At 40.1% G+C, this 24706-nt stretch overlaps 1 protein-coding gene and 1 long non-coding RNA gene across 2 annotated transcripts; both read left to right on the top strand.

Moving 5' to 3' along the window:
• Positions 1-83: 83 nt before the first annotated feature.
• Positions 84-6057, top strand: LOC106096706 (uncharacterized). Its single transcript, XR_001223082.3, has 2 exons — positions 84-369; positions 2186-6057. It is a non-coding gene; the product is annotated as an uncharacterized LOC106096706 (long non-coding RNA).
• Positions 6058-8768: 2711 nt separating this feature from the next.
• hsd17b10 (hydroxysteroid (17-beta) dehydrogenase 10) lies at positions 8769-13304 on the top strand. Its single transcript, XM_003457061.4, has 6 exons — positions 8769-8872; positions 10525-10689; positions 11873-12037; positions 12132-12260; positions 12354-12462; positions 12600-13304. The coding sequence occupies exons 1-6, from the start codon at positions 8849-8851 to the stop codon at positions 12788-12790; spliced, it is 783 nt and encodes a 260-aa protein (XP_003457109.1). The 5' UTR covers positions 8769-8848; the 3' UTR covers positions 12791-13304.
• Positions 13305-24706: the final 11402 nt, after the last annotated feature.

The raw sequence follows: 24706 nt of genomic DNA, 5'->3' as shown, positions 1-24706 counted from the left end.
ATAAGCTCAGTGATTATATACACGTAAAAAAAAAAAAAAAAAAAAAAAAAAAAATCCCGGCACGACACATAAATCTCGCGATATTTGTGTATATCAGCAGCTGGCTGCAAACCCGCTCCCCTCGGAAAGATGGCGACGATGATATGGGGGGCCACCCGGGCTATAGGGAGGCTTCTGAGGTAAACCACTGCTGTAGGTCGGCACCCAAACACTTGACTAGTTACGGGGGGAAGTACCGAGTCTACAGGCAGGTGTGTGTTGTCGCGTGCGGTGCGGATGTGATAGCAGGTCGAGAACCGCCAATTCGAGCTAGCTGTCAGCTAGCTCTGTGAGCTAACAGCGGGCTAGCTGCTTCCGAGGCAGGCTCAGGTAAATATTCCACACACGGTGACAGTGGCTGCTTTCCATCCTCCTTTAACAGACACTGCTGTTATTCTGACGGGACAGGGTTACTGTAAACCGAGCAGCCGATGTTTCCAGAGGCTGAGACTGTGCTCGGGTTAGCGTGTTAGCGTCACCTAATAATATAGCATGATACGGGATCCCTGCTTTAGTTTAACCCTCTGCCGCACACACTTTATGCGTACATGATTAAAATAGTGACTCCACATCGTTTACTGCAGTCATTCCAAACATCAGACTAACCAGTTTGAAGTGTGAAAATCTGCAGGGGGCCCACCCAAACCTTTAGTCTCACCTCTGATCACCACACAGGCAGAAAACTGAGGGTTTCATTTGAGTTTTATTAATATAATAACAACACAAATTGATGTTTAGATGATGATGTTTGGATAGCGCCCACTTAGAAATAGCAAAACGCAAAGGCTTTTGTTACGGGGAAAAGCTTGCATGTTGGATTTGGTTCAGCTGTAGGTTTGTGGTGTTATATCACATTCTTTATTTTTCACTTCAAAAAGCAGCTGCACCCAGAAACCCTGCAGATTCCCGTCATGCCACTCATTAGTGGCCAGTGTGACGTGACCCATCAAGAATGACTAAAGCTTAATGTTTGACCACCATGCTGTTAACTGTGACTCGTAACATTTAAATCCAGATGGACCGTCACAATGTCTGTTGATTTTGTTGTGTAAATAATAATGTGACAAAGAAGAAATAAAACATGTATGGAGAGGAAAAAGTGAACATCATGAGGTGTGGGAATAATGGCAGCGCAAGGAGATAAAAAGGGGAAGAAGGACTGTTAAAAATGAAATGCAAGTATTTTAAAAGCACAAATAAAAAAATGTAGAGGAGGTGGTAAAACAATTATGGACACTAAAGAGATAAAGCCTGCTTTAAAAAATGTCTTTAAGACGGATGTAAAAAGATAACAGTGTGCTCGTCAAACTGATCTTCTCAGGCAGAGGATGGGTGTCCTGACAGAAAAAACCCAATCACCTTGGTTCTTAGCCAAGACTGTGGGATGGTCAGCAGAGCAACCTCATGTTATATTGTCTGAAAATGTATCATGAAGTGCAGCAATCTAACCTAGAGGAGATTAAAGCATGTATGACTGTCTCTAGATTTCTTTTTGATAAAACTGAGTTAATCGTACTGAGTTGTTGAATAAAACACAACTGGAAAGTGTCATTTCTGACATGGTTGTGAGGGCAGGTAATGATCTCCTCTTTAGCTGCAGGAATTTCTGAGCCATCCACCATTTAATATCTTACATATATCTAGCAGGGTTCAGTGACAGTGACAGAAGTTCACTAAACAACCAGAGAAGTAATGTTAAAAACCCTGTTTGACTGTTTTGGGGCTTGTTTTTTCCCCCACATCTGCTCGCTGTCATTGTTCTCGTATCTCACTGTCAGGAGGGATTTTCTTGCTCTGTAAAAATATATTGCATGTGGAATAGGAAATGCACTTAAATCCTGAGCCTATGCAGTGCAGATACATGTGATAATATTCAAACACAATATCAGCAAAGACGAGTTTAAAAGGTACCACAAACAAACACCTTAATTCACACGTTTTATTAGCAGCATATCTAATGTCACCTTCTGCTGGCCTTCAAACGATGCGTCATAACATCTCCCACATCTTATTCAGCTCTTCTTTGATGCTTTTTGTTTAGTTCAGGTTTTGTTGGCTGTGATAATTTAAAGATTTCATTATTATTATTATTATTATTATTATTATTATTATTACTACTTTTTTTTTTTTTCTAAATTTCTCCTAGTTTTGTCCTTGGAGATGCCTACCTATCCTCAAGATTAGAGAGCTTCTGGGAGAAGGCTGCAGGATTTTCTGAAGACCGGTCATCTGTCCTGCTTCCACGACTGCAGAGCCATGTTTATTATGCTCATATAAAGTTAATATATGACCGGGGTGGGCTGAGGAAGAAAATGGGAGCTGTGGGATGAGGTAGTAGTTTGTATAGTTTTAGGATCACACCAGATCTGGGAGATAACTATACAGCCTACTGTCTTTCTCACGGCAACCGAAACCATCACCTCCATCGTCTTACCTCTTCAGGTTTTTGGTCATAACTTTGTTCCAGTGTTGTTGCTTTCCACTGGTCTTGTTTTAAATATTTTATCATTTTTCTATTATTTTTTAGATTATAGATGAAAGTGCTTTGGTTATCCGTGGAAATCTGATCAGATTTTCCAAAGCGCCTGCAGCATACGTGGTTTCATTGTCTTATGTTATCAAAGACCAGGAATTTATTTTGAATTCCCATATAGTGCAGGATTATATTAATCAATTTTATGGTTTTGTACAAATCTATACAGATGCAAAATACAGGCGATCAAGTGGGTGTGGCATTCAATCTTCCAGAATTGAAGATAAAAGTTGGAAAAATGCTCAATAATGGACTTTCAGTGTACACAGGGGAAATGTTGGCATTGTTGTTAGCTGTTCAGTGGGTGGAGGAAAACAAGCCATTATGGACAATAATCTGTTCAGACTCTAGTTCATCATTGGCCAGCTTGGATAAGTCATTCAGATGCCAGACCAGACATTTTAATTGAGATTTTACAGACAATCCACAGAATAAAAATGATGGGACTGATAGTTAAATTCGTACGGATACCAGCACATTATGGTGTTATTGGCAATGAGGTGGCAGATAAAATTGCAAAGCAGGCTGCTAACGGAGATCAAGTTGATTTAAATGTCAGTATTAGGAAAGCTGAAATGAAGAGCATGGTAAAACGGAAAACAAGGGAAAGATGACAAAAGCGGTGGGAGGAGAGGACAGGGAGATGGTTTTATTCTAGTCAAAGGAAAATGGGGGAATCAGGAGAGAAGAGACAATATCTCGATTCAGATTTGGACACACTGGGTTTAACAGTTCACTGTTCATTATAGGGAAAAATCAAATGGGGAAATGTAGTAGTGAAACTGTTGAACATGTTTTGTTCCATTGTCAAAATTATCAGGAAGAGAAAAGAAAACTAATTCAAAACCTGGAATGCTTTTCTTTGATTGGAGGGACCACACTGGAGGTGCAAGTCTATTGCATGCTGGTCTATGCCATTACAAATGAGCTGTCCTCTGGACTTAACTGAGCTGGGAGGAAAAAATACGGACCAGACTAAGCAAAAGAGGGCATTTAAAGAGTGAAGGTCTCACAATGGTTTCACCTGAAACCTCTGCCGATAATGACCCATACCCTTTTTCACACCTTGAAAAGGGTATGAAAAAGTCACCTTTCATGTGATGAGACACATGGTCTATAATGTGTCAAAGAAACTCTTAAAGAGACTACTCCCGCTATGGTTTAAGTACTTGGGACTGTCAACCATTTGGTCTTAGAACTAAAGAAGCTTCTTGGATGAAAGGTGAGACGTTTTCAAGAAAATTAAAGAAGTTCAGTCGCTTTATTTTCCAAGCCCCGTAGATTTCTCTGAAAATGGTCAGGTACAAGGTCTGGACTGAAAATGTTGAATAGTTAGTATAATATTATCTAATAGCTAATATAATATTAGCTCATAATTGGATGCAGCAACTCACGGCTCTGATTTTTAGTAAACTACAAAGTTGGTCTGTAACTCCTACACTTGGTGCTGTTACTTGGTAGCTGAGTATTTCTTTCTGTGCCCCTAATTAGTCTCACAGTGTTTCTAGGTGCTTCTCTGTTGTTTCTTTGCAAGCCTTACAGCTTTTAGTGTCCTGCAACATCTGAGTCACGGTCCTGGGGGCTCCAGCCCCATCCCAGAGTAAACTGAAAACACTGTGTAAATAATAGAAAAAAAATGTTTTCATAAAATAGACTGTTTTCTTAATTGATGCAGAGATGTCTGTCTTTTTTATTAGATCAGGTCTGGCACTTAGTGTTATAGATTCTATAATGGACATGTTAAATTGTATCCTTTTTTTTTTTGATAACAAACCTGTGAAAAACAATTGTGTTAGTATTGATAATTTGCAGTGGTTTAGTATTGATTGAAATATCTGTGAAGTCCAGTTGATTTTTAATCATGATTTTATTATTGTTTCAACATTAACCACTGGTGCAAAGGTGGTGGAAAATCAACATCAGAATTCAACATTGATTCAATATCAAACTATAATATTGTTCCAATATTAAGATGGGTTTGGCTGTTGAAATGTGGTGCTTTACTGATCTTCCCAGATCACCCCTGACTTTGTGATAGAGTAATAATAATAATAATAATGGCATTTTTGACCATTGGTATACCACAACTTAATCCTTTCAACAGCTACCGAAAGCTAAGGGACCTAGCTTGTGTGAGCCTTTTGGGATATATATACACTGCTCAAAAAATAAAGGGCACACTTAAACAACACAGTGTAACTCCAAGTCAGTCACACTTCTGTGAAATCAAACTGTCCACTACTTGACAATCAATTTCACATGCTGCTATGCAAATGGAATAGACAACGGGTGGAAATTATAGGCAATTAGAAAGACATCCCCAATAAATGAGTGGTTCTGCAGTGGTTCTTCTTGGTACCTATGCTTTCTGGCTGATGTTTTGGTCACTTTTGAATGCTAGCGGTGTTTTCACTCTAGTGACACACAACTGGCTCAGGTAGTGCAACTCATCCAGGATGGCACATCACTGTGATCTGTGGTAAGGTTTGCTCTGTCTGTCAGCGTAGTGTCCAGAGCATGGAGGCGCTACCAGGGGACGTGGAGGAGGCCGTAGGAGGGCAACAACCCAGCAACAGGACCAATACCTCCACCTTTGTGCAAGGAGAAACAGGAGGAGCATTGCCAGAGCCCTGCTAAATGACCTCCAGCAGGCCAGAAATGTGCATGTGTCTGCTCAAACAGTCAGAAACAGACTCCGTGAGGGTGGCATGAGGGCCCAACGTCCACAGGTGGGGGTTGTGCTTACAGCCCAACACCATGCAGGACGTTTGGCATTTGCCAGAGGTCACCAGGCTGATCCACTCCTGAGGGATTTGGTGTTTTGCCATCTCCAAGGGAGAGGAGCAAGGTTCCCAAGCCAGTTATGATTCTGCTACGTCAGTGGGACCGTTTGGTAGAGAAGAGTGGCATACTCTATCGCCAGACTTCACGTCCTGATGGGGGTGAGGAAGTGCTCCAACTTGTCCTTCCAGAGGCTCTGAAGTCTCTGGGATATCAGCTGAGACAGCTGCACCAGGACCATGAGCGTACCACCGAATTGGTCAGACAGCACTGTTACTGGCCAGGGATGTCCTCTGACTTCAAACAGTGGGTCCAGGGTTGTGAGCGTTGTCAAACTGCAAAAGATTCAGGGTTGGTATTGCATAGCTATATGGGCCACCCTTTTGGCATCTAGGACAAATAAAATCCTGGCCATAGATTTCACTTTGTTGGAACCCTCCCTTGGTGGGCTTAAGAATGTCCTGATTATGACTGATGTTTTTAGCAAATACACTGTTGCAGTCGCTACCTGGGATCAGCGGGCTTCTACTATAGCCCAGGTCCTTGTGACAGAGCGGTTCTTTAAGTTTGGTGTTCCTAGCTGCATCCACTTTGACTAAGGCAGGAACAGCAAAGTCTGTACAACTCCATACCATCTAGCACGTAATGGACAGTGTGAACGATTTAATAGAACCCTTCACAACCTCTTGCATACCCTTCCACCATCCCGAAAGCGTGACTGGGCTGTGCGTTTACGTCACATCCTCTTTTGTTACAACAGCACATCCCATCAGGGCACAGGGGAGTCACCATTTTTCCTGATGTTTGGCAGGGATCCTATGTGGGTTAAAAAGTGAAGAATGATTTAGATCCACACATTCTTACCCACCTCCTTAAATGCCGACTCAGAAGTATTATTATAAAGTCAGTCTTAGCCCTGTAAGTTATGACGTTACTGCAATTTTTTTTTTTTTAACAACACATGCAATTAAATCTTTCAAACACCCATGACTCCATGAATCAGAGTCTGTGAGGTTACACTTTATTTCTTGAACCACCAGTGATTAAAATGATAAAGTAAGTCTAGGCATTTAGTGCTTAATATTGTGAAAAGTTTAAGATGGCAGCAGCCTTGAAGGGAGTCTCACCCTGGCTGACCTCGCTACATGGACTGAGAATGCTCTTGATAAGGAGATGAGCACCAATAACCCGGATACTGCTCAAGCTGTTTCCTGCTCTCTCACAGTGGAGAAACAGGTTTTTGTTTTCCCAAGGAACCAGGATAGGAACAATTTTCAGTTCAATTCAATTTTAATTATACAGCACCAAATCGCAGTCGCCTCAAGGCACTTTATATTGTAAGGTAGACCCTACAATACAGAGGAAAAACCCAACAATCATATGAACCCCCTATGAGCAAACACTTTGGCGACAGTGGGAAGGAAAAACTCCCTTTTAACAGGAAGAAACCTCCGGCAGAACCAGGCTCAGGGAGGGGCGGGGCCATCTGCTGTGACCGGTTGGGGTGAGAGAAGGAAGACAGGATAAAAGACATACTGTGGACGAGAGCCAGAGATTAATAACAAGTATGATTCAATGCAGAGAGGTGTATTAACACATAGTGAGTGAGAAAGGTGACTGAAGAAGAAACACTCAATGCACCATGGGAATCCCCGGCAGCCTACGCCTATTGCAGCATAACTAAGGGAGGATTCAGGGTCACCTGATCCAGCCCTAACTATATGCTTTAGCAAAAAGGAAAGTTTTAAACCTAATCTTAAAAGTAGAGATAGTGTCTGTCTCCTGAATTTAAAGTGGTGCTTCCACAGAAGGGGTCCTGCAAAATGAAGGCTCTCCCTCTAGAACAACAAGTAAGTCTGCAGTACGAGAGCGAAGTGCTCTAATGGGGTAATATGGTACTATAAGGTCATTAAGATAAGATGGGGACTGATTACTCAAGACCTTGTATGTGAGGAGCAGGATTTTGAATTCAATTCTGGATTTAACAGGGAGTCAGTGAAGGGAAGCCAAAACTGGAGAAATATGCTCTCTCTTTCTAGTCCCTGTCAGTACTCGTGCTGCAGTATTTTGGATTAACTGAAGGCTTTTCAGGGAGTTTTTAAGGACATCCTAATAATAATGAATTACAGGGTCTGACAGCGACCCTACGATGTCAGACTTAAAGACCGGATTGGTCAGATCAGGACTTAGTGGGCGGGGTTCTGAGCAAAGATGAATAAAGAGAGGTCTCACTCTGAGGGTCTTTCGGATACACAAACCTTAAAGCAGTTAAATAACAGTAAAGAGTAGGGGTGGGTTTCAATAATCGATTAAAATCGATTTTAGCTTTAATAAAGTGATATTGATTCATTCTGAATCGATTTTTAAGTATAAATGTATTTTGCTAGAAAGGCCAGAATCTCAGGTTAAACCTCACAAAACTATTTTAAACAACCACCAAACAGCTAAAACAGCAAACGAGAGCAGGTAAACGGATTCCGAAAAAAGACGTAAACACAAAGTGCGGACCTGACGCATCGGAATCAGTGAGATGTCGGCTTTCTCACCTGACAGCACGTACGTGGACACGCCGTCCGGGCTGAAAGCTGACAGCACACTGATTTTGATGCGTCGGGTCCGTGCTTTGTGTTTATGTCTTTTTTTGCGCTAGATTCTGAAGCTGTAGGCTTTGTCTCTCTCCAACCAAATTCGACTGAACCAGCAGCAAAAGAAGATCTTAAGCTTCACATTTTGCTTCACATAAACATCGTCATGAATTCCCTCTTACTTCTGCTGTTTTGTCTCCACCACGATAAAACCTGCACAGCTCTCTCTCTCTCTCTCTCTCTCTCAGTGTACTTTAAGAACAGTTTCCTATCTAAAATTCTCAATTTTCTGCATTACTCGCTTGCTTATTACCCACCATTCTACCGTTGTCTACAGCGCTGTCGGCCGCTGTTTTTTTTTAATGACTTCCGGCAAGGAAGCCTCATTTCTGCTGTTCAATACTGAAGAATTGTAAACTTTTTAAAATTATGACAAATCGGAAAACACTTGTCTCTAATAAAACCTCTGTAACTTTGGGTAATTTCATATGTTGAGTCACGGTTTTTTTCCGTTTTTGTTCTACTGCAGAATATTTTTAAGGTTATCTGCTATAAAAAGACAGGCCAGGAAAATCTCCTTCATGTTTTTCTGTGTTTTATGCTCTGTTACTTTGACACAAAGGCATCTACTGATAAAGTCTCACAAGTATCAGCTTTCTTTTATAGATATAAAAATGTGGATATGTGCTGATAAATGATCAGAATTATAATATTTCTGGCTGTCTGAGGCAAAATTTCTCCGACTCAAATCGAATCGAATCGGGACCTTGTGAATCAGAATCGAATCGATTCTAGAAATCAGTGACGATACCCAGCCCTAGTAAAAAAAAACTCAGCTTGTCTTCATCCGTCACAGCCTCTCTCATACATACACGATCTTTGGCATGACGTCAGCCGAGTCCTGTCCACAATGGCGAATATTCGGTGTGTGAAGGTGAGGAGCAGAAAAAAGATGAAATATCTCCGCGCTGCCTCGCCGTTTTCTTTTCTTCTGAGGAAATGTGACGCGTTAGACTTTCATATTACATCGGTTTCGATTTGTGCTAGTTTTTCTGGTACTTCCGGCGTGCACGCTCTCTTTATAGTCCATAAGTCTGAGTGCCCGGCTAGCATACCTGCAGGTTAGCAAACATGCTGATAGCTCCCCCTTCAGCCATCCCAGCTGACCTCCGGTTCTCAGTTAGAGGTCTGAAGACTAAATGAAGGTGCGCGCATTTGTGTTCAGCCCCCTCTTTTTGTTTACTTGCACCATCAAAAGAAATAAGATAATTTAAAAAAGTTGTTTAAAACTCTTTTTTTTTCAGTAGTTTATAAATCAGGTTTTTCCTGGTTCTCTGGAGACGGTCTGCCAACAAAAGCACCATGAGTCTGTGTCACCTTACTTCACGGAAGCCTGTGTAGTTTCTTATCATCTCTGGATATTTGATACACAAAAGTCTATGATATGCTGTATGAAATCCTGGTTAAACATCCTGTTAAAAGTGTTTTATCACAGGTGATCACTGTGATTTTCTTCATGGGGAAAACAAAAACCTCTTTGGTGGGTGACAAAATGTTTATATGCAGGGAAACCTGTGGCATTTTGATGTAATGGGTCTCCTGATGTAGACTGCAAACACCGAATGACTGATCCCAGCAAACACTGAGGAAACACTGACTGCATCTCTCATATAAAGAGGTTTATTTGTAGAATAATGGTCCATATACCTCCTGTATGAAGGACAGAAAGTAGTTTATATTATTGCAGCAAAGACCTGAATTCATGTCTCTTTTTTCTTTAATTATAACATTTGAATGACAGTTAAATTTCCTATGAAATGTCTGTGATCAGACAGTCAGAAGTTATGTATGTTATTTATGTTCTTTATGGCGACTGGCTACTTTATATTCAGTGTTCCTGCCATAAAGGTTTAGTTCCTTTAACATGTTTTCAGTTACTGTTTTGTTAGATTTAAGCAACAATGCCACTGGGTTAGATGTAGGTAAAGATTGTTTTGGGTTAAAATGCTCCACAGCAGCAGCTGCACATACGGCAGGAAGGTCAAAGTGCAAGGTACAGTGTTATGAAGAAATGGTGCCAAAGTTCGTCTAGTTCGTTCAACTAGCAGTTTTTTTTCCACCCCAACAGTATCTTTAGTGAAATTGTGGCTTGCCATTATTTCCAATTAAAGCTTTCTTTCAATACAGTGTGGATGTTGCAGTATTACACTATTTCTGAAAGGCCTTTATTGGAGTATTGATCTGATTACTATTGAATTTTGATCATTGAAAACCACAGCAGAGAGATATTGAATGGGATTTATTGGTAGTCACTTTAAAGACACTGGCCAAGATTTCAAAAGTATTTTAAATTCAATGAAGCAGCTTTAACATCAAATATGTTTGACTAACCAAAAACAAATCCCATCACAATTTCATGAAGTGTACCTAATATAATCCATAACTGGAGAATTAAAGTTTAACAGATAAAACATGCAGTGTCTTTCACTGGTCTTTCTTATTGAGCCGTGACTTTCTTTCCCCTTTTCTTCTGCCCCCTCCTCTGGTCCCGGTGGGCGTCCCTGTTTTTATGTGTGTTTTGAGCAGGGTATGGTCGGCCTGGTAACAGGCGGTGCCTCCGGTTTGGGGCGGGCCACCGTGGAGCGTCTGGTGCAGAGCGGAGCGTCTGCTGTGATCGTGGACCTGCCCTCCTCTGACGGACAGGCCGTGGCAGCCAGTCTGGGAAACCGCTGTGCCTTTGCTCCTGCAGACGTGAGTCCAAAATTACACCGATGCGAGAATCCATATTTTCCCAGTGGAAACATTAACAGAGAAAGTCACATTTATAAACACCCCTATCTGTGTGAGCTGTGCGGGGCATAGAGTTTACATGAATCGAATAGAACAAAATGGACCAAAATGCTTCTTAAGCCATGTGTGAGATGAATACTGACTGTCCTTTAGCACTAGAACCACAAAAGCTGTCATTTTGACATCCTTGGCATTTTAAAAATCAAGTAACTCTGTTGAATTAAAATACCATCATCTCATATTTCATGACTTTTCCTAAAATGGGTTTATTTTAGTGGATTTTTGGGGTGTGTGGGAATAACAAGAAAAAAAAAGTACAACAACTTAAACCTAGAACCATCGAGGACGCCTTTCTGACCCCATAAAAATGAATGTGACATACATTTTGACATAAAGGCCGCTAAAACCTGAGCCAGAGACTGTTAGATTGATTGATAGACAGATAAATATATAGTGGGGTGAGTTGTGGAAAAATATTTCGAGCATCGAAACCAAACAGATTTTCTGAGATTTATTGAAAGAAAGTGAAAACCTTTGTAAAGGGATCAATACAGCATGAACGCGGTTCACACCAGCATTGACACAAGGGCAAAATTACATCAGCTCCTTTATAGCCATCATGTGGATATAGTCTTTGTCTATTCAGCGGTTGGATGTAAAATTCTCACCGTCGCGTAGGCAGCAGCTTGATAATGAAGTGTGTCATGACCTTGAGGCTTACAGTCTTAGTCAGTTGTTTTCCCGTCTTCATACACTCTTTCTTTGTACACAAAGGTTAGATGAGGCAAAACACAAATTTTCCATCACAGGGTGTAGTTGGATAAAAGATGAATAATTACTGCCTCAGTGAGCAGCTTGTTTTGTGGGAGAAACCTTTAACTAGATTCTGCACATGCCACTGGAAATGTAATACCCTCTCAGCTCAGTAGATGGCGCTCACACACAGCAGATACTGAGCACCAGTGCATTCATGTTGTACATTTTGGCCATAATTTGTGCCATATTCTTATTTGTCCTCTATTTTTCTGCAAACAGGGAATATGAAAAATCTTTGGTGCATTTCGAGTTCTTGGGGTTGTTATTGGCTGTTATGCTTTATAATTTGATGTGAGCAAAAGGGCTTCTTGTTCTCGTCGTTTTCCAGGTGACATCAGAGGCAGAGGTGCGGTCAGCTGTTTCCCTGGCCAAAGAGAAGTTTGGGAAGTTGGACTTGGCGGTTAACTGTGCTGGCATTGCTGTGGCTGTGAAAACGTATAACTTTAAGAAGGACCTCCCTCACAGCCTGGAGGACTTCCAGCGCGTCATCAATGTAAGACGGACGGACAGATGATCAGAAGTACAGAGAAAGTGTAATCGGACAATCACGTGTGGCTTTTATTTGTTTTCTTTTTTTTAACCTGCAGGTGAACATCGCAGGATCTTTTAATGTGATTCGCCTCGCTGCGGGCGAGATGGGGAAGAACGAACCCGACGCAGACGGGCACAGAGGCTGCATCATTAACACCGCCAGCGTGGCAGCTTTTGATGGACAGGTAAGGTTAAAAAAAAAAAAAAAATACTATATATAATATTTTTTAAGTGAGTGATAAAATAAATTAGTGATTTTGTATTTATTTATTGTTCAGGTCGGACAAGCGGCTTACTCTGCTTCTAAAGGCGGCATCGTTGGGATGACCCTTCCCATCGCACGGGACCTGGCACCCATGGGCATCAGAGTCATCACCATAGCACCTGGTTAGTGTTCGTACTCAGCCCGTTATAGTTAACTTAAACTAAACCGAAAACTATGTGGGGAAATTAGATTTTCGGATTATTTTATCAAAAATTAACACAAAAAGCAAAAAATCAACCAAACTGTTTTTTTCCTTCAGGGCTCTTCTCCACTCCTCTTCTCGCCAGTCTTCCAGAGAAGGTGCGTTCATTCCTCGCACGCCAGGTGCCCTTCCCCTCGCGCCTGGGTGACCCCGCTGAGTTTGCTCACCTGGTCACATGCCTGGTTGAGAATCCCATGATCAACGGGGAGGTCATTAGACTGGACGGAGCCATTCGCATGCAGCCCTGAGCCGTTCTCGTCTCAGTGTTTTATCAGAATCCGCCGGCGTCACAAAGATACATGAAAGATGTAGTTTGATGTGATGAGTGTGAGAAACCAGGAGGGGTGCGGTTTGTTTCCCGTATGGTAGTTTAGCATTTTCCACTTTAAATTTTGTGTTCACTCACTGATTACTTCTAGCTACTCGTTTAGGTTTGGAGCTAAAATACACAGAAATCCATACGCAGAGAAAAAAAGTGCCCGAGTGCCTTTAAATGTGATGCCCGGTGGTCCTGAACGGGTCCGACTCTTGCTATGAATCATATGTAACATTGTGCATATCTGACAGTATCTACAGTGTGAGAACAGGCTGCTGAGTTTAATCATAGAACAAGTCTTGCATGTTTGTCTTTGTGGCTGTATTTACATTGTAAGAATCTGCACACTGTAAATATGTCTGTCAGGAATCACTGACCGTTTTCTCAAATTTTTATGTGAATGTAAAAACTGACTACAGTACAATAAACATCACAAGTTTGACTAATCTGAGTGAAAGTGGTTAAAAAAATATGGAAAATAACCTCACATGATGGATGTTTGCCTTTTTAATCTGTAGCAAAAAACCAAAACAAAGATATGACACAAATCTATTTTTGCTTTAGTACATGAACTTTCCAGCTTTGTGAAAGTTGGAGGATAAATTATTTTAATTACTGGCACATTTGTTTTCCAGATCAAGGAGAAGGAAAAAAATCCTCAGCAAAAATCTCAAACCTCTCGATTCAGATAATAATATTCTCAATAAAGTTATTTCCAGCTTTCTCAAATACAAACTGACAGAGTTTTTGCATTGTCATGAACTTTTATTTTTCAATTTCTATCATCCTTTTTTATTTGTCTTGACATCCAGTCTGTTTGCGGGACACATCACTGACTCATTATGTTGGTTCAGAAGAAAAACATGAGCATTCTTTGCTCTGTGTCAAGATCTTTTATCATCTAGACAAATATACTTCTTAATAAATCTACCTTCCATCCATGGAAAGAGAAAAGTGTCCAAAATCTCAGTGCACGCCTGTCCATTTACTGTAATTATTATTATAATTATTACAATCGCCCCTGGATGTTTACCTGACATGCAGCTCGGTGTCACATATGTGCGTGTGTGTGTATACACATACATACATACATAAAGATCGGAGGGATGACCTGTGCTTCCTGTGTGTTAAACAATGAGTGAAATCTCAAGAACAAACCTGGTATCTGCTCTGGTGGCAATAATGGTGCTAAACTTTAATGTTTTTGTCAGCATATTAAGAAAAGTCTCTCAGGGGTGGCTGGAGATTTGAGGCCTTGTTGTTTTAAGACAAGGCACTGCACGGTTTAGAAAGATCTGTACTGGGCACAGTTTACCACAGGTTGAATTCAAAACCAGTGCCAAACAGAAATGCCCATTTTGCGACCAAAGGAGATACCTGTTCCCAGCACCTTGGCTTCGAAACCTGTGGGACTAACTCCCACTCCTGTGTCTAATCCCAGACCAACTGTAGCTTTTAATGGACCAGCAGAGGCCGAAGCACTGGCTATTTCTGCTCTGGCAAAGGCTTGGGCACCAGAGGCCACAGAGGCTCCAGCTCCTGCGCTGGCATTGGGTCCTTTGGCCTCTGCGTCAAAAACGCTCCATTCAGCACGGGCGTGCCCCACTCCCGCTTCAGCATACGCTCCGGCTTTGGGAAGACGGTTCCCTGGTTTGTCCTCAAACGCATCTGCAAATGTTCCAGCCCGAGCAAAAGTTTCCTCAGTAAAAGGTATCGATCATCTCAAGTGCTCCAGCTGCATTAGCAGTAATGCCTCCGCCTGCTCGCATAACTGCATGGGCTGTAAGTGAGGAGAAATGTAATCTGAGCTACATAGAAGACAATGTTATAGCAGTGGTTATTCCTACAATATTATAGAAACGGGATTTAAAAATGTACTAAAACAAGAATTATGCTAAATGATGGACTAACAAACACTGTTGTTAATGCAAAGGTGTTAAACCAAATATGAAAGACAAATATGTCCTATCACATGAAAATATCAATATTGTATTCTGACACACACACACACACACACACACACACACACACACACACACACACACACAACTTACCACCAGCATCTGCATTTGAAAAGAAAAAGAAAAATGTTATGTAGACACATTTTGTCTAAATCACATCAATCTTGTTTAAGTCAAAATAACGTATCACTGTGTGCAGCTGACAGTAAGTGCACTGCATTCAAGAGGAAAGCAGAGTACTCTACAAACCAACATTATCATATATTTTGTTTTATTTCAAGTTTTTCTGCTAGGCATCTGTCACAGTTCTATTATAAACCATCACATGTACTCATAGCTTTGGTTAAATTACCCCTTAAAATTATGTTAGAAGCGTGTGTGTGAAACCTACCTCCCACATTTGCTGTTATCGCCCCTTTATTTCCACTTTCTTTCTCCCAGCCTGAGCTGCTTCTTGTTTGGATATGTCCTGGAAAAAAAAGTCTTTTGAAATACTTGCACATATGAACATTTAAACACTATAAGGTGCTTAAACATGCACTTTCTTTTTTCATTGTTTTGATTTGTTTTTCAGAACAAAGTAAGAGTTAACTAAAGTTAATAAGTTAATCTGTTTCCTGGAAAAGGTTTTCCTACCTGGCATCTTTTGGTCGGTTATTGTTAAAGAAACTGGGAGAGCTGCTGTAAAAAATTAATATAGAAAAATATCAGTTACACACAGATAAATCATCTGTGAATACATTTTAAGTTTCCTGATTAAAACAATAACTTGCAAGAACAGGTCAATTAAAATATCATATACTAATATATACTACACCATTTGATATGGACTGTAGAATGTAAGAATCAGATAATCAGATTACTTACTTGAATATTGCCGCTTGGGTTACAGGAAATGTTTGCACGCCTTTGCTGCAAGCACTGAGGGAGAGAGGAATAAATAGCAGACCAGGAGGGTGGAGGCCTTGGGGGGGTTTACAAACATACAGCCAAAGTAAGCCAGGAGTTTATTAAAGCAAAGAAGTTGAGTATTCTTGATTGGCCAAGTCAGTAACCTGATCTTAATGCAAATCAGGATGCATTTACCTTGTTGAAGTATTAAGTTTGGACAGAAAGTCCCACAAGCAAACAGTAACTGAAAGCTGCTGCAGTAAAGACCTTCCAGAGGATGAAAAAGAGGGAAACCCAGCATGTGGTGATTTCCATGAGCTCAAGACTTCAGGCTGTCATTGCAGCAAAGGGTTTTCAAGCAAGTATTCTAAATGAACATTATATTTTCAGTTATTTAATTTGTCCAATTACTTTTGAAGCCCTGAAATGAAGGGAGTGTGTTAAAAATGCTTTAGTTCATCTAATTGTTAAGCAATCTTTTTATTCAACCCACTGAATTAAAGCTGAAAGTCTGCAGTTAATCTTCATCTGAGTTGTTTCATTTAAAATTCATTGTAGTAATGCACAGAAAAGTTGTCTCTGTCCAGATATTTATGGACCTAACTGTACACGTCAGCCACCTAGCTTAATCATTTTTGGCATAGAAGGAGCCTGAAATGTGCTTTATAACATTTTTCTTTTTGTAACTAAGCAAAAAGAATTGTGGTGGACAGTTAACATCACCAATCACACCACAAGCACAGAAATAAACTTTTTTCAATGAGACATTTCTAGTTCGTTTTATCCATTGAAGTTGTCTTCGTATATTGTTGCACAGTTTAAAGTCCCACAGTGGAGCCTGTCAATTACTCAAGCCCGTTTCCAGAATAACGAGTTTCTTTGCCTGATTGCCACCATAGGCCTGCATTTAATGTACACATGTATGACCTGAAAACATCGCAACTTTTTTAAATCATTTGCAAAAATAACCACACCTATCAGTGCTATTGTGGTCAAAAACTATATTGCCTGGTTTAGTAAATCTGTCCCTAAATTATATATCAGCAAAAACATAAAATGCTTTATATACAGTATATATAAAAAGAGAGTTATATAAAAACTATCAGTCAATTTAGCTTTAAAAAAATTAGACTGACAGATTGAGAATTACTCTTTTAGATGATGCTTGCTTACCTTTAACTTTCAGGTGTTTTACTCTGAAAGAAAATGTCAAAAGCTGGTTAAACTGGTGCAGGAAGTTAAATATTCAGTTAAATATTGAATAATTCATTCATTCATTTTCTACAGGCATTTTAAAGTAATAAAAAGCTTTATTATTCTGGGATCTTCATTATTCATGCAACAATTCAGTCAATATGATGTATTACAACAAAGCACACTATTATATATGTATTGTAACATTAATGTCACGATCTGCAACGGCACATTGTGTGGAGAGAGGAGGAGGAACCAAATGCAGACACTTGAGGCGTGAGTGAGGTTGAACAGAAAGCGAGCCGATTATTGAGGCTGGTTTGTTAACATAAAAGGAAAAACATGAAACCGAGACCAGACTTACTGACTAAACTGGGAAAACTAAAGCAAAACTAAAACACAAAGCAAAGGGAAACCGGGACGAGGGAATTGGACCACGAAACGAGAGACCCAGAGAACCTGACAAAGGACAGACAAAATATAAGCACACAAGCACAAAAATCAAAGTAAAACAGGAAACACTAAGGCACAGGCTAAATCACACAACAATGGGGGAGACACACATGGCGGGCTGGGTAGAACGTACACGAAGCAAAATGACGGGGGAGACATGGACCAATAACATGAGGGGAAAATGTAAACCAACAGAGTTTACATAGTTTTTAGACAGAGGGAGACGGGCATAACTTAGGAGACATAAGCAGAGGATAAGAAAGATTCATACAGGAAACAGGGAACGACACATCAACAAGAAAACACAGATCATAAGACTAATTACACTTAGAACCTAACCAGGACTAACTGTAAACACTAGATCTTAAACATTTCCCCCAAACAGCAAAAAGAAATCAAAAATACAAAAAAACACTCAAAATGCTGGGTCAACGTCTCAGCACCCTGACAATTAATGCATACACCAAAATCCCATATTTAAATAATCCCATGATTACTTATTTCAGTTACTTTTAGTTGCTTGGGTTATAAGAAATGCTCCTATGGTGTGTGCACTGTGCAGAAGAGGATTAAGGCTCAGAAGGATATAAGCACCAAATAAGGACTGAAAAATAGCTAGAAGATGTGGAAAAGGTAAAAGGACAACCGACAGGAAAAGGGAGTGTCAGTAATGAGTCACAAACTTATCAAAGAGAAAGCAAGAAAAGGAAATTAGAAAAGTTTTTTGAGACATCTGTACAGTAGGTGAGAATTAACAACATCGTGCAGCTGAAGGTGTTTTTTTACTTCACGTTTAGCAGTCGTCTTTTTATTTAAATAGTTTGAATTGGTTTAGTAGATGGAAGGTACAGTTTGTTTGTTTCTTTGTTATCAATACATTTTTAAGAATAAATTTACAAAACAGCTTTGTCCTTATTAAAGTTTCATAGCACTCAAATAAATAGTGAAATCTTAATGGTTATAATTCTGGTAAGTCATGGTGTCTAACCAGACTTGCTCCGGATGGTATTACCTTAGTAATGAAGAATCTTGGAATCACTTTTGACCAGGTTATGTACTTTAATGTCCATGTTTAACAAATGTCTTGCATTTGTGCAATATATTTTAAATTAGAAACATCTCTGTGACAAGCTGTATTAGTATACCGCACCACATGATGTGATTTCTATAAACGTGATTAAGGTACCATGAAGCACTGGATATTCTTTGTTTTAACAAAGTAAACAGAAAGAAAAAGTGAAAACAAAAACAAACAAAAGCCGCAAAGAACCGTTAGGTGGTTTTAGAGGTAATCCCCCAGAACACACACAAACTCATACACAGACAACAGCAGTGAAAAGTGAAAGTAAATTTCTCTGGGTATGAAATTACGATTACTGTGTTTTCTTAAGCTAAAAAAACATAGAACAAATCAAAAGTGGTAACAAAGTGGATCACCTTACCTAAAACAGACTATTGCTACTAATACGTTTAAATGAATAAGATAACAAATGATTTCACTGTATATTAATGTACTTTAAATATTTTAAGGATGTTTTCGCACCTGACGTGTTTGGTATGGGCCAACTCAATGAATGTACATTCTCTATCTTTTCTGATAGTCCAGAACAAAATACCTTCTTCTTGTATTTACTTTTTTGCTCCTGGCCCAGACTTATCTTGCTAGTAAGAGGACTGAATATTCTCACATGGTTTGTAGTGACACATTTTGGTTCACTTGGAGATCACTTGATGCCAAAAAACTGTTAACAACTGTTAAACTCAGATACTGAAGATGAAGAATTTGATGGAATTGTGAAAGAGGAATGAACCCAAAGTGTATTGTTCTGTAATTTATGTGTTACAACTAAACAATGTTGAACGTTATTGTGACTGAGTTGAATAAAGTTTGACTTACTTGACTGTTTTGTTTCGTTTAATGCTCTTTAAAATCTTATAATCGCCTTATAGTCAGAAAAATATGGTAAATTCCAGAATCGTTTTCCACCACAACAAGAACCAACAGTAATGGAAGATGGGCTTAAATAGTCATTTATTCTCTACACTGACATATACTGATGCACATTACATATAAAGTGAACTGATATCAGAGAGGATAGCAGAAAGTCAGCTGAACAGTTTGTTACAACAATGAACCAATAATCACACCAATAAAAATAAACAAACAAACAAAAAAAACAGTAAAAGAACTCATTCATCTCATATCATCAAATCTGATCATGCACACTCATTAAAATAAAACATTAGAAAAGATTAACCTAAACTACATAAAAACATTTCTAACAGATGATTTGAAATGTTAGAACATTTTATGCATATGACAGTGATCAAATGCTAATAAAGTGGCTTCAATGTTGTAATGAAGGTCAGAATATAGTCTAGAAAATCAGTATTTTGTACAATCTACCAGAAACTGATTTCAAACCCAGAGCCAAAGAGAGAAACACCAATTTTACCAGAACCTACAGAGAAGCCGGTTCCCAGCACCTTTGCCTCTATTCCAGAGGGACTGATCCCAAGTCCTGTGTCTACTGCCAGACCGAGTTTAGCTTTCACTGGACCTGCAGAGGCTGAAGCACTGGCTAATTCTGCTCTGGCGAAGGCTTTGGCACTCACAGATGACAGAGAAGCTCCTGCTCCTGCACTGGCATTAGGCCCTTTGGCTTCGGCATCAAAAACGCTCCATTCAGCACGTGCGCAGCCCAGTCCCGCAGCAGCATACGCTCCTGCAGCAGCATCCAATCCATCTGCAAATGTGTCAGCTCCCGCGTAGGTACCAGCAGCAAAAGCATTTCCGGACCGATTCACGTCTTTGACACTCCCCAGTAGTCCAGGTCCCACAAGCTCTTTACGTGTTAACTGGACTGCTTGGGCTGCAATGAGGAGGAGGATTACTCTTGCTTAAGTACATTTAAAATGCTGGATGCTTTCAGTATTTCTATGTCACGGTACTTTGTTCCACTATGTTGTACATATAGTTTATTTTAAAGCTTAAAATTTTTTATCTTTGAGTACATCGTGTAGATATTATGCTGGTACAACAATAATATACCAATGCTGTATTATTAAACTTCTCCAACTGTAAATAAGTAATTAAATTTTTCTCAATTGTAACATTTTCAAGTGATATACAGTACAGTCCTAGTAATAAAATGCATTATTGCATCATAGACAACACTGGCCATGAGTTTCAGGCATATGTTTCTGATCAAATATTCTGATTTAACAGAAATCCCATAAATGGAATCTCATATTTTTCATATTGCTCTTATTACTTTTTGACAGAAAAATAATTAAAAATCATTATACATTTTTGCATCCATCTGGACCTTAGTCTTACACACAAAATACAGTTATTGTAGCATTTTAGTCTCTCTTGTACTGTGCAGCCAATCCATTTTCTTACCCTCAGCCTCCTTATCTGAAAGAAAAGAGAAACATTATTTGATATAACGTTAAAGAGGTCTAGTTTCATTTTCTGTTCAGATAAAATGAAATTAAAGGTTTTTCCTAAATATCCTTAAAGGACAGAGACAATTACATATTTAGATTAAGTGTTCTTACCTGCCATCTTCAGGAAAAGCGGTCTAATATGAAAAAAAGATGCAACAAATCAGTCAATAAAAATATAATCTACCAATATCATAATTTGACATGAAATATTAAATAAATACATTGATGTTGCCAAATGACGTTGACTTAAATGACTACTTACTTGAATTTGGTTGCTTTCTTGATGGGATGCTGCACGCAGCTAGGGAGACAAAGATGAATACCAGACAGCACACACTTGCGCACCCTATTTATATGTGTGTGTGTGTGTGTGTGTGTGTGTGTGTGTGTGTGTGTGTGTGTGTGAGTGGGAAGACGAAAAAGAAAGTGAAAGAGAGGTAGGCACAAACTTAGCACACTAGATGAATAAGATAAATTATATCACTCTACATTAATGTCCTGTAAATATTTATATATCACTCTATACCTCTGGTCCGTTCGTCACCCAGCTGAAAAGAAACACTGTGAAATCAAATTTGGGTAAGTGAAATTTGATTTCACTTCACTCAGGAAAACAACTGATTGCTTTAATTGGGAAAATTGAGAAGGTGTCTGAAGCACTGCAAAGAGAAAGGTACACAAAATCACACACACAAACAGAAAAATGCATTAATGGGATGATCCATGATTTGGGGCAAATTAGGGCAACAGTAGCCCACATAGCAAGCAGGTCTGGCCCGCATCTGGTACCAAGCCGGCACTGCTGGCTGACTTCTGGCACGATAAGACGTATGTCATCCAGATATGGGCCAGGCCTGGCATTGATGGCACTGTCCATGCGATGGATGCCATATCTGGCCCAATTGTGGTTTGATTTATGTGGCCCAAGCCCACAGAAAACAGGTCTGGCCCAGATCCGGCACCAAGCTGACACTTCTGACTGACTGGTGTCATGGCAGGGTGTATGCCAACCAGATGTGGGACTATTTATGTTCCTATTTTCCTACTTTAGTTAGAAGACCCAAATGCCATATTGCAATACTATACTGCTATGGTAACCAACATTTCGAATGCAGGTTTGTGAGTGTACACTTTATCCAAAAAGTTACTCATGTCTGCCACTGGGTGGCTGTGGCTCAGGAGGTAGAGCAGGTCACCTATGGCTTGAAAGGTTAGTGGTTCGATCCCTAGCTCCACCAGTCTACATGTCAAGCGTGAGTGTGTATGAATGTAGTTAGGGAGCATTCAGTTTAGAGAAACTAGATGAATGTTGTATTGAGCAATCTAGAAGAGTACAAAAGCCCTACATAATAATAAATAAATTCACTGTCTAAGCAGAGTATCGCCAGATTACAGTGGCTTGCAAAAGTATTCGGCCCCCTTGAACTTTTCCACATTTTGTCACATTACAGCCACAAACATGAATCAATTTCATTGGAATTCCACGTGAAAGACCAATACAAAGTGGTGTACACGTGAGAAGTGGAACGAAAATTATACAGGATTCCAAACATTTTTTACAAATAAATAACTGAAAAGTGGGGTGTGCATAATTATTCAGCCCCCTGAGTCAATACTTTGTAGAACCACCTTTTGCTGCAATTACAGCTACCAGTCTTTTAGGGTATGTCTCTACCAGCTTTGTACATCTAGAGACTGAAATTCTTGCCCATTCTTCTTTGCAAAACAGCTCCACAACTGCCCTGTGACGGCCTCAGAGGTTGTCTAAGAGAATATTGGGAGCAACAACACCTTGAAGTCCAAAGAACACACCAGACAGGTCAGGGATAAAGTTACTGAGAAATTTAAAGCAGGCTTAGGCTACAAAAAGATTTCCCAAGCCTTGAACATCCCACAGAGCATTGTCAAAGCCATCATTCAGAAATGGAAGGAGTATGGCACAACTGTAAACCTACCAAGACAAGGCCGTCCACCTAAACTCACAGGCCGAACAAGGACAGCGCTGATCAGAAATGCAGCCAAGAGGCCCATGGTGACTCTGGACAAGCTGCAGAGATCTACAGCTCAGGTGGGGGAATCTGTCCATAGGACAACTATTAGTCGTGCACTGCACAAAGTTGGCCTTTATGGAAGAGTGGCAAGAAGAAAGCCATTGTTAACAGAAAACCATAAGAAGTCCCGTTTGCAGTTTGCCACAAGCCATGTGGGGGACACAGCAAACATGTGGAAGAAGGTGCTCTGGTCAGATGAGACCAAAATGGAACTTTTTGGCCAAAATGCTGTGGGGAATAGAAATATTTTCCTGCTATTATTTGCTGCTATTTTTATAATCATCATTAACATTTCAGTGTTAATAGTGATGTTGCTTTCCTAGATGCATTCAGATGTTCAAATATATTGGTATCATATTAGCCTTTATTACAGGTCCAAGAAGAACCACTTTAAACGGTTGAGTTGAATCTATAATTTAAATGTTTTTAATGCTTCTATGATCTCAGTGTTTCTGTGTAGAGGGCAGAGACAGGAAAATACACTCTGTGCCGAAAGAAGACAGGAAGTTATATGTCTTTGAAGTTGCAGGCTTTTGCAGAAGTGAAACCGAAAGCAGAGTGAGCGCAAGCCAAAGAGTAGGGTGTTTATTCAGTAGATTACATATATAGTTCCAGTTAGGTTATTATATGTAAGGGGGAGCCTCTGTTCTGGTGAAAGGTCAGAAGTGTAACGGGTGAGATGTGAGAGCATTTAAGGGCGAGACATATACATACAGACACAAATAGTGAGAGGTCATGACACGTACGCAGTACACAGCATGCACGCGCCCCCGCACGTGCACACACACACAGATATAAACTCTTACCTAAATGAGTCTAACTGCGGGGTTGTGCCTGTATGAGTGACATTTTGTACAGGAAGTGCACCTGATGTCCAGGAAGATAAGCCTGGGCAGGATGGAGACAGGAAGCATCAGCCGTCGACACGAAGATGATGTTCTATGTTAAAAGTCATTGTGGTTTTGGAGTGACGTATGCTTTGTTTAAATCTGCCTAGTAACAGAAAAGGGGGCTGTACTATCTTAACCCCATAAAACTGTTGTCTGAATATGGTAAAGACAGTTCAACACTGATTGGGTTGTTGAACTCACACATGTGTTCATTAAAATGCTGTCTAATTGCACACCGGACCGGATCTGTGGTTATTTATGGATTCCTCTCTCAACATTTGAACCCTAACATTTGGGGGCCTCGTCCGGGATGAGAGATGGAGGAACTTTGAGAGATCCGGGGTCCGTGGTAATTGGACGGGCAGACGGTAATCAGTGGTGAAAGTGAGCAGGCATTCCCCGGGGCATTTAAAGGTAAGACACTGCCTGTTGAAATATATTTCCAAAAGGTGTCACATTGGGCATGTCAAATTAAAAGCCTGGTCACTGTAATTACTGGTGAATGTCTGTTTTGAGTTTGATGGGAATTTCATGAGCATGCTGGTTGAAGTAATGATAAGTGATAAGTAAAAGTACTGGGTTCAAGTCCCAAAGAAAAGGAAAAGAGTTAAAGTGAGTTCAAGTCTCACGTAGAAAGTAGGGAAATTGGTCATTTCTGTGGGTTCAAGTCCCGCTGGACATTGGGTCTATCTTGTGATGGTCATCTCGTGGGTTCAAGTCCCCTATGTCCACAAAGGTAGATCTGCCTCAATCTTAATCCTGTTTTGGGCTTAGATTGTTGTTTCAAATTATTGTAAATTTTTCTAGGACGACAGCGGCGTCTGTTAAGAAGCGCACTTTTCTCCTTGGTAACGCTTGCGCCTGGGCAGGACGCTGACCCTTGACCTACCGCTGAGTAGGGATAGTACCATCGACAGCGGGGGAGAACTTGGGAACCTCCAAAATTGCTAGGGGT

Source organism: Oreochromis niloticus, linkage group LG20 (assembly GCF_001858045.2).
Source record: "Oreochromis niloticus isolate F11D_XX linkage group LG20, O_niloticus_UMD_NMBU, whole genome shotgun sequence".
Classification (NCBI taxonomy): domain Eukaryota; kingdom Metazoa; phylum Chordata; class Actinopteri; order Cichliformes; family Cichlidae; genus Oreochromis; species Oreochromis niloticus.
The sequence above is the reverse complement of the archived record's forward strand: the minus strand, read 5'-3'. Positions and strand labels throughout refer to the sequence as shown.

Coding starts and splice junctions, on each gene's coding strand:
- hsd17b10 (XM_003457061.4), top strand. CDS start 8,849: ATGGCGAATATTCGGTGTGTGAAG. Junction 8,873..10,524: donor CGAATATTCGGTGTGTGAAG/GTGAGGAGCAGA, acceptor TGTTTTGAGCAG/GGTATGGTCGGCCTGGTAAC. Junction 12,261..12,353: donor TGGCAGCTTTTGATGGACAG/GTAAGGTTAAAA, acceptor TTTATTGTTCAG/GTCGGACAAGCGGCTTACTC.